Raw genomic sequence first — 10,436 nt, 5'->3', positions numbered from 1 at the left:
ATGCTTCTTTATATAAAAAGTTGACCTTGTTGACATTCCAAAATTCTCTAAAACAGTGGTTTAGCCTGGACAAAATTGCACAAACAGACTGATAGATTTATTCCAAAATTCTCAAAACTTTTTCATTTACAAATTCAGAACACAAACCTATGCATATAATTGTATAATTTGTCAAACTATGTAATTTATAAAATAATTACCTAAATTAAGGTCTATGTACAGTGCATGTGTTCCATGATACTTACATTTATGTTCAATTTTCAGCATTGTCTACAAAAAATGAAAACTCGGCAAAAGGAACCAACTGTAAAGATGAATGCAGGTGTATGCAACCTCGGGGTGTACAAATATTGATTTTTAATTCAAACTGAGTTTCGATGAATATTTTCATTAATCTGGCTCTCACGCTAAATAGAATATTTTTTTTTAAATAGGTGTGTATGAATTGGCCAAATTCCTATTACTATTTAGAGTTGAAGTACATGTATATTGGCGTGCTTGAAAAACATATAAAACAATGTACATGTAATATATATATATATATATTTTAAGTTACCTACATTAAACTGATCATATTAGCACACGATATTGACCATTTCTTATATTTTATTCTTGTATCAACACGAGTCTATTGTTTTTGTTTTGTCTTTTAAAAACTTGAAATCTTTTCCCTGGCCGTGGTTCATGGATGGACGGAAGATTACATCATAACTTGGAAAATCTCTTCCGCGTAAAACATGTACTATTATTATACTTCCCTGTTAAATACTGAAATCTGATTGGTTGATAATCCGTTCTAATACCCTCAGCCTCAGCAACACACTTGGGAACGGGTAACACAACGAATTGTTACATGCACGTAAATTATGCGCGTACGGTTCGCCGTAGAATTCACTTCATTTCTATATAAAAGCAGTAAAATTTTCTTTAAAAATAAGACATTCAGGATAATAAAATAATAAAATAAAATTATAAAATAATAAAATAAATAGTGTGTGTTTGGGAGGGTAACTGTTGAAATTGACACCCCTCGAAAACCATTGTCAACCTCCGCTTCGCGTTGGTTGACAATAGCTTTCTCGGGGCATCACTTTCAACATTTACCCTCCCAAACAGGCACTATTTATATAATGTGCATAGTTCTATTAGAAAAGCATACCAGTTTAAATGATGTAGAAAGTAGACCACATTTACTACTAATTATGCCTTTTAAAACGTAATGCGTAATATGTTGTACAAATGAATACAATCATTAACTTTATATGTTCCGCAGAAACCTCTGCCCCTCCCCCTTATGCACATGTGGTTCAACTGAAAGTAATGACCACTATCTTTTATATTGCCCAAATTATAATGTAATACGTAGTGAAACAATTAACAAACTTCGAGATTCAACAAATGTAAACATATTACTCTTTGGGTCTCCCAATCTTAGCGATAATGATAATAAATACATTTTTTATATGGTCCAAAAATTTATCATCGACAGTAAACGATTTCAGGGTACCTAGTGTAACCTCGACACTGTTTTTTTTTTACTTAATTATATTCTCTAAATATGTAAATAGCGTCTAGGATATATTAATACAGGGATGTATTTCATACATGTATTTCCTTTGGTGTTTTACTTCAAATTGTTCTGAACATAATTGTATTGTTTTCCTTATAGTATAACATGAAGTTATACGTTCGTGGGTCGATTAGCTCACTAGTTTAAAAATAAATGCACTTGTAATTCCAACTCTCAAACTCATGCATATGTCAAAATGTCTAGTCTTGATTGATACATATATTGGATGTCTTTATCTCCTCTTTTATATAAGCTTTCTGGTTCTTTATTTAATCATACATACATGTAATTTGAACCTCTCATATTTTTTCTTATCTAAGAGAGGGATTTGTATAAGCCCTTTGGCTTGTTTCCCAATCTTATTGTACTTTATGCCAAATACATGTACCTGCTATTGTAAATTATCAATTAAATATTGTTTAAACTAATCATATTTTTTGGAATATGATCACAATATCAAACAAGCAATACATGGAAATCTCATTTTTATAAAGATGTAAAGTTTCGTATCTCTATAGCCATTTCGTATTGCTCAAACTTCACCAACAGGGTGTCTCTTCGTAATAGCTGTAGATCTGTAGCTCTCTGGTTGAAAAATAATCGGATAAACAAACTGATTTGTCTATACAATTTTTTTCAACCAGAGAGCTAGTAAACAGATCTGCAGCTTTCCTTCGTAACAAACGTACTATGCCCTTGAACCAAAGTCATATCACATCGCTGAGTAAATCTTAGTCAGGAGCATATTTTTTTACTACTTTGCTCAAACAGTCAAAGAATACTCACATCACCTAAAGGATTCGAAGTTTCTATAGCCAGAGGTCAAGGTCACTTGGTCAGAGGTCAAGGTCTTATGAATTCATGCAAAATCCTTGTCCAAGAATATTTTCTCTTCCTTTTGTGCGACTCATTCTTCATCTACAGTGTTAACATGAAGAGTGCAGTGACCTCGAGTTGTTTCTAATGCCAAGGTCGAAACTACATTTTTTCTCTTTTCCTTTGCCCCTATTTGGTTATACATGTACCCACCCCTCCCCAAGTCAAAATGAGCATAAATGAAGGATGTGCAAAACTCATGGACTTTGTTCTAGAGTGGTAGTCATGGAATGGCATGATAGCAATCCTTGCCCCAAACCAAACTATCTCCCCCTTTTACACTATCTGACTCGCACTTAACCTTTTGAGGTGTTCACCCCCCTATTTAGTTACACCTCCATCTCGACATCATCAAATCATCTATCTTGTTTTAATTTGCCCCCCCCCCCCCCCCCCTTAGTTATAGGTTGTTTGTTGCCCTTATTTTTCACGTTATACATGCAGAATATAGAGATATGTAACAGTTCTGTTTTCTTACAGATTTCAAATCGGTTGTAAAAAAACAAAACACCAGTATCATTTGTAAGTTGAATTTATTAAGGCACACTTGGCTGGTTACCAGCCCTCGCTTCCCCAGTCATACACCACCAGTTTTATCTTTATATATAATACACATATGTATATACCACATTATGAAAAAAAAAAGAATTACAGAAAATCTTTACAGACTTGCAATTCTGACAAGTTTATACAAGTGTGCACATATTCATTGCATTTCTATCCTTTTTTGATGTGCACCAGAATTGATACATACATAAACATCTAAATGACCCCTCCCCCTTTTTTGCCATTGAAAAATAAAATAAATAGATGGTTTTACATTTATATAATATAGTCAATGCATTTTTTTCAATTCTGACAATTATATTGATGCATCTGATTAGATACATGTATATACTTGAAACATATGGTATATACCATAAAAGACAATATAAAAGAAAACAAGCAGATTTAATTATACATTTTCAGTTAATATTGTATTCTTTTATGAAACATCAACAAGACTTGAGAGCTAAAAATATCAAATATTCTAGTCTTAATTAATATACTGAAAAGTAAAGAATACTGAAACATCATTATGTAGATATAGACAATTATATTTTAAAAAAAATAGAAAGAGAGAAAAAAAGAATACAGTTTTAATCAATACTTATTCAAGAATCAACATGTAAATTTGAAGGATAATACATGAGATTAAATTGACTTATAGATCACACAGGTTTAGTTTTCAGTCATTCTATATGACTTGAAATGAAGAATACATAATGCAAACTGATTATAAAATTGTTAAGTAACAATAATAAATGAATGTATCATGGATTGTGCTTCAGAATAGAGAGAAATTTAAAAAAAAAAAGATCTTCTCATGCATGGACACATACTACTAGTTTATACATATTTAAAACAAAAATCAGAATGCCATTTTAACTGCGTTACTATTTCTCAAAAACATATGTGAAGATTGAAAAACAGGCATTCATATTAATTTCACACATGCTGATCAGAATGATTTTGCTCAACAGCTTGAGGATGTTGTCTTTTTAAAGCAATTTCATAAGTTCCAAATTCATTAAGTAGGACTTGTTGGTCATTGCCATTTTTAGACTATAATAATCTTCTTGAAACAAAGAGCTCTATACAGAGAATTAGGCAAAATATTAACATTTTAGAGCTAAAAGATTTGAATTTTTGTTAATAATAGTTATAAGCCAAAAATAATATAATACAGGTAATTGTTTTAGACAGATCTGTTAGATAATTTGTTGTTTCACTAGATACAAGCCAAAAATATCATATTACCATCAACTTTTTTTGGAACAGAATTAATGGATAATTTGTTAACCGCCCACCCTCCTTAAGTAGGATTGTTGTAAACAAAAAAAGGTGTTTGATAGATAAACATATGTAAATGCGCTTCAAAATTGATTACATGTATTCCAATTAACTTGTATTTGCAGATCAACCACATGTGTAAAGCAAACAGAACAAATTCTAAACCAAACTCAGCAGACTGAAGAAAACAGGTGACAGATAATTTAGGTATCCAGTTATGATTTTTCAACATTAACCTATGTTAGCTCTTGCTCTCCTTTCAACAGAGAGAGAGAGAGAGAGAGAGAGAGAGAGAGAGAGGTGTTTATATAATCTGGTCAGTCATATCTGGTCAGAATACACATACAGGGCACAGCCTATAGTACATGTAACATATGCAAATTAATACATATATTTTAAAACAAAAAACAAAAAATAACTAATTAAGTTAATTATTTTAAATAGTCGCCCACTTCTACAGAATCACATATATAACACAATGGGTATTGGATTTCATTGGTACTGATTAAAGAAGTATGTAATACTAATTCTTACATATATATACATTAAAATATACAAAACCAAACACGTTCCACATTATTCAATAGCATATAACAACATCAAAGTAAATATATACTCTTCATTATACACAAAGTAAAAAACAAACATGGAATGTATCGTATAAAGGAGACTTTTCTTTCTATACTTTAGGCTTTAAGCAGACACACAGTTTGACCTTAGGTCAATGGCATGTCCATAATATATATGCATATTTTTTTGCAAATAAAGGCTGGATAAAGGGATGTTTAAAGCTTGGACCCCTAAAATTCTACAACAAAACTGTCCAAGACCTTTAGCTGGGTCTATGCAGTAAGAAATGCATGCTATCTTCTAAAAGTTTGACAATCTGGACTTCTCCTTCATGTATTCATAGAGGCTTGTCAAAAAGAATTAAAAGTCAATAAAATATTAGTCAATTTGACTTCATATTCAAAACCAAGCTAAATGCCAAATACATGTACATACACTTGAAAAATCCCACAAATGAAGATCAAATATTGAGTGTTTAACTGGAATTTTCAAGAGATAAAGGGATAATTTTGCTTATAAAAAGGTTATTAGCCAAAGAGAAATTATATACTTATTCTTATTTAAAATTTGAGTCATTGGTTTAAGATTGCTAAAAATAACAAAATATAAATGTACCTACTTTTTGGATCTTAACATGTCTGCATTAATAACCAGTTATACATTGTACAATACTTCAAGATAAGGCTATGTTAGTATATTGTGTCCATTCAGATACCGGTATACAGAAAAAATACTGAAGCTATTTGAAGAAATATCCTTTTAAGAAAAAAAAAGTGATAAATAAATTCACATGCATGAACAATCTCCAACAATAAAAACAACGCTTTGAATATTTTGCTAAAATATTTTGTAGCCGACAATTAAAACACAGATATATAATTTAAGATAGTTTTAACAAACAAGCATATCCTTTAATCAACTTTAAGTCAACTTTTTGTGTAGTTTGTGATACTCTGAACAAAACCAACAACAATGGGGCAGGAATGTCTGGCAAAAAATCACAGACTTCTCTGTATGACAAATAAAATTATCGCAAAATGTGAACAATATAATTCTTAACTAACTAGCACCAATTAGATCTTGAAAGCTTGAAATTAAATGATTATTGCAATAAAACTGTGTAACTTATACATTTGTTTGTATGATAAAGCGTAGAAACATGATAAATAACCCCAAATGAAAATAACTGATCATTGCAGAGACTTAATTTCGCCTCAAGATTTTTGCACACCTATGAAAAAATTAATCTGAGCAAAACAAATTCTTAAATGAAAAATAAATCAAATCAATTAGTTGTTAATCTAATATTTTGAATTAAAGTTAAAGTACTTTCTAGATTCCAAAAATCTAAAGCTATAAGTACATTATGTTTAAAGTACTGTCAAGGTAGCATATTTCCTTCTTTGAATGACTGACTTCTTAAAGATATATGAATAATATTAACATGATTTTTTTTCTCCGATGACAATGTATGTCCTCTTCTTTCCCTCCTGCAGTTATATATGGCATACAGAAAGAGATCACAGATCTAGCAAAGTGTTTACGACTAAGAAACCATTGTCACATCAACATAGAAAAATACTGTTTGCATAGAAAAATATTCCTCTTTCTTTTTTTTTTCAAATATACTATCAAGTTTATCACACGTGTTTTTTAAGCAGTATGATGTTAAACTGTTATCCCAAATATTGGGGTTTGGCAGTTGTACATTTTTTTTTTTGGTGGGTGAATATTTCTCTTTCCAAAGGGAGAGAACCCTTCACACCACAACAGCAGTAGTTGTCTGCCCCTTAGTTGTTCCTGATTATCCCACTAGGTGACTTCCTCTTCCAGGTCCAGATCTGTCTGTCTATCCCTGTACATGTCTTCATGGTCAGCTTCTGACCGTCCACGCTGGTCTCCATGCACTTCTGTGTGTTGGCATGGTAAATGGAGTTGTCCTGTTCATGAAAGTTACAATGTATGAAAAGGAATGTACATGTATGCATGTACTATTCATCCCACTTTAATTGATGGAGCCAATATTGCTAACCAACTTTTATTGTGTACAAGAAAAAAGTTATAAAAGTTGATAAAATATCTTCCGTAAACCATTCCTTTCAATATGAGTCATTCTAAATCATTTAATCCCTAGAAAATTGTTAATAAAAGTCGGCGTAAATAAAAGCTGAATAACAGTGATTTTTTTATTGGTCACCCTAAACCATTTATATTAAGTAAATCGTGGATTAAAGTTGTCGCAAACATAAAGTCACTGCAAATTACTGTGGAAACAATAGATTTCATGGTAGCTCAATTTTCGTTTAATTCGTGGGTACCTCTCATCCATGAATTAACATCCTCCATAAATTGATAAATTAGGATATAAAAAAGCCATATTTCCTTTGCAGGTTTAAGAGAATACACGAATAAAGTCCCCACAAACCTTTAAAATTTCAGCAATCCATGAAAAATGGCCCCAACGAACTTTAATGATTCCACAGTAATTAAATTATGATAATTTTTTTCTTTACTTGACCTTGACCTACCTCTCTGTATTGCCACTCCTGGTTTCCTTTCTGGCCGTGGCACGGATAAACAATAACGCTCTCTCCTCCGGAATAATCCAGGCATCCATTGTCTCGACGGATTTCTCCGTTCTTACTCAACATCCAATACTACAATTATACAATAAAATCATCAATTCCTGTCGGATTTGAAAAGCCAAAGAATCTTGCACTCCAGACTTTAAATACTATACTGTTCTTAATATATATTTCAATAAATAGTTGATAATTTGTAACTTTAATGTTTATAATCATATTCATAATTTGAAATAATTTTAGGAGAGAAGATTTATAGGCATTGTACCTGCTGTTCAATCCAATTCAATGTATTCATTTATACTTGAATAAAATACTTATCAAATTAAATCAATTGATAAATCAATCAAGATCTGTGAATTTGAACACACCCACCTGGTTGCCCCCCTGGTTGTGACAAGGCCATATGTTGACCGGTTTGTGGTAGTTGTGGTTATCCACCGCACTGTCGATACACATCGGCTTGGCCTTGCTGCGGATCTGTAAGCAATGCATTACATAACATTATAATTTATGCAAACTTTGAAATTGCCAATTTTCTAATATATTTCTAAAAATGTATGTAAATTTACTTGTGTGTATGCATGTGTATAAAATTTATAAAAACTGAATTTATTAGATTAGTATTAGTATGGAACAAAAACAATAAATTATATAAAAAAAAATCTTTTAATATATTAGACTTCAATGGCAGTGGGTACATGTGTTGAACAAAATAAATATATATAATTTGTTATGCAGTATTATCATAGTATTGCTCACATTTTAAATAACCTGATTATCATGTGACTTTTCATTTCTTGTAAAGAATGTGTCTTAACTGCTATATTATATTTATAATTTTGTCATTTTTTTTTTATTATGGTGATATTTTATAATTTCATGACATCGTTTTTATAATAGTAAAAGGAAAAATTTTTTGAGAAAATTAACTGAACTGTTGTGGCTGACCTATACAACATTGAAAATCAATATAGCAACATAAATTAAAGAAAGTCTATTTCTTAGGGCCATAAATATCAAATATGGCACAGGAGTAGCTCTTTGTTTACTTCATTCTTGTCTGTATTAAAAAAAACCTATGAAAACAATGAAAGATGAGACAAAAAAATGATGATACTATCTTTTGTACCTCTCCAGAAGCAATGGCTTCCCCTGGAACAAACAGGTCTGGATAGACATTTTTGACGAACCAGTCAAAGCTATGGCACTGCAAACGTTCCCGGAGCTTCTTTCTGTCAGTGACATCTCCGTAATCTCCCTATGGAAAACAATGTATTTATCTATTATTCATCTAAATTTGTTTAATTAGATTATTGTTGACTTCATATTATACAAATTAAATTTTCCAGATGAATATCCTTAATTTGTTATTCAAGAGTATGTCATTTTTCAAACTCTTAATCTAACTGTATAAACAAAACATATATTATAAATCGAAGTGAAATAGAAATGTCTTAATCATAACAAATTAAACATTTTGAGAGTATTGCACAACAAAACATAATCTACAAGCTGCCAAAATGTCTATTTCTGAATCAGTTCTTAAAATCATCCAGAAAAAAATAAGCTAAGATAAGAGGGGCGGGCCAGACTAACTGACAAACAGACAGACATATAATTATTCTCCTTCAGCTTCACATTCAGGGAACTAAAAATCAAAAGAATTTTTTTTAAAAAATTCCATACCAGATCATAGTTGAATCTTTCATAATAATAGTTCTTGTATTCGTCCATCCAAACTTCAGCCAATCGGATTGAGTTTTTCTTGACAACGTTGACACCAGTCCTCCACTTGTACGGACTTCTCTTTCTGAAGATGTGACCAACATGAGAGCATGGAATGATTTCTAAGGTACCACCACACATCCAGACCTTCAATATGAAAAAAAAATCAAACCAAACTGTCATGATATCATAATAATTTTTTTTGAAGGTAACCAGTTAAAAGACATTATTAAATAATTTTGAAAAAAAGTAATGACTCATCAAACTTTCATGAATTAAAAAAAAAATTACAAACTGTAAATGTTCTTTCAACATATAGAATGGACAAGAAAAAGAAATTTGGTGCCGTGACCAGGATCTTACTTACTCTAAATGACAGTTCTAAGTTTTCTCATCCCCAGATATCCATTCCAGGGTCGTAGGTACCAAGTTCCGTAAAATATTCTCTACTGATGGAGAAAAGACCTCCGGCCATCGTGGGCGACCTGTGATATCATTAGTTTAAGAATAACATAGGATTGAAATGTAAGATGAAGTTTCAAAGTTCAGTATAAAAATGTTGCTTATCATTTACTTTTATTCAGGTTTTTGTTGAAACAAACATGAAAGTTAATGATTCTAGGGTTTTAAGTGTCTTAAATTCATTAAACAAAACAGGAATATTGGAAGACAAAAAGTTTTTACAACATAAAAATTCCATAATATTTGATCTATTATGCTTAAAAATCTTATAAACACACAATTTTTTTGTCAATACTTTTGTATTGGAAGAGAAATTCTATAACTAGCAGAATAATGTCACTGTGATGATATTTTTCTAGCAAGCAGATGAAAAAGTATCGGAAGAGACGATACAGAATGCATGCACTTCTAATTTGGATTCTAATTAATACAGTAAAACTTATTCAATCAACAAAATCAATAATCTTTAAATCTAAAAAGATTATTGAAAAATTGAGTGATAAGTAAGTTGATTTAAACAGTTGCACTGTTTGTAATGTATTTTAAGGTACATTATTCCTATCCTCCATTAACTTAATTTCTTACCTGTCTGATGTACACAACAAAGAGGACTGAGACGATTGGTAGAAATACAGGTATACAGGTGTCAAATTTCACCGTTGGTGACAAGACAGCATCCCACATTGTTTATGCGCCGTTGTTGAACTTTAACAAGGGAGACAACTCCTGAAATTAGAAAAAATGCAGTTTAAACAAAAGTTACATGTTTCTCTTAAGGTCTCACACAAGGAGTTAATTTCACTATATGTTACTAT

The 10,436-nt window shown here is 31.0% G+C and overlaps 1 protein-coding gene across 3 annotated transcripts; it reads right to left on the bottom strand.

The window, feature by feature from the left end:
* Window positions 1-5,964: 5,964 nt before the first annotated feature.
* Window positions 5,965-10,339, bottom strand: LOC128163427 (polypeptide N-acetylgalactosaminyltransferase 5-like). 3 transcript variants are annotated; one of them, XM_052827045.1, is made up of 7 exons: window positions 10,207-10,339; window positions 9,527-9,644; window positions 9,121-9,306; window positions 8,564-8,692; window positions 7,807-7,911; window positions 7,378-7,506; window positions 5,980-6,789 (listed from the first exon to the last, which is right to left on the bottom strand). In XM_052827045.1, the coding sequence occupies exons 3-7, from the start codon at window positions 9,298-9,300 to the stop codon at window positions 6,640-6,642; spliced, it is 693 nt and encodes a 230-aa protein (XP_052683005.1). In that variant the 5' UTR covers window positions 9,301-9,306; window positions 9,527-9,644; window positions 10,207-10,339; the 3' UTR covers window positions 5,980-6,639. The 3 variants fall into 3 exon arrangements, with proteins under 3 accessions (XP_052683006.1, XP_052683005.1, XP_052683004.1); XM_052827044.1 differs by lacking the exon at window positions 10,207-10,339 and having other exon boundaries at window positions 9,527-9,806; XM_052827046.1 differs by lacking the exons at window positions 8,564-8,692; window positions 10,207-10,339 and having other exon boundaries at window positions 5,965-6,789; window positions 9,527-9,816.
* Window positions 10,340-10,436: the final 97 nt, after the last annotated feature.

This window comes from Crassostrea angulata, chromosome 9 (genome assembly GCF_025612915.1).
Source record: "Crassostrea angulata isolate pt1a10 chromosome 9, ASM2561291v2, whole genome shotgun sequence".
Lineage (NCBI taxonomy): Eukaryota > Metazoa > Mollusca > Bivalvia > Ostreida > Ostreidae > Magallana > Magallana angulata.
The sequence above is the reverse complement of the archived record's forward strand: the minus strand, read 5'-3'. Positions and strand labels throughout refer to the sequence as shown.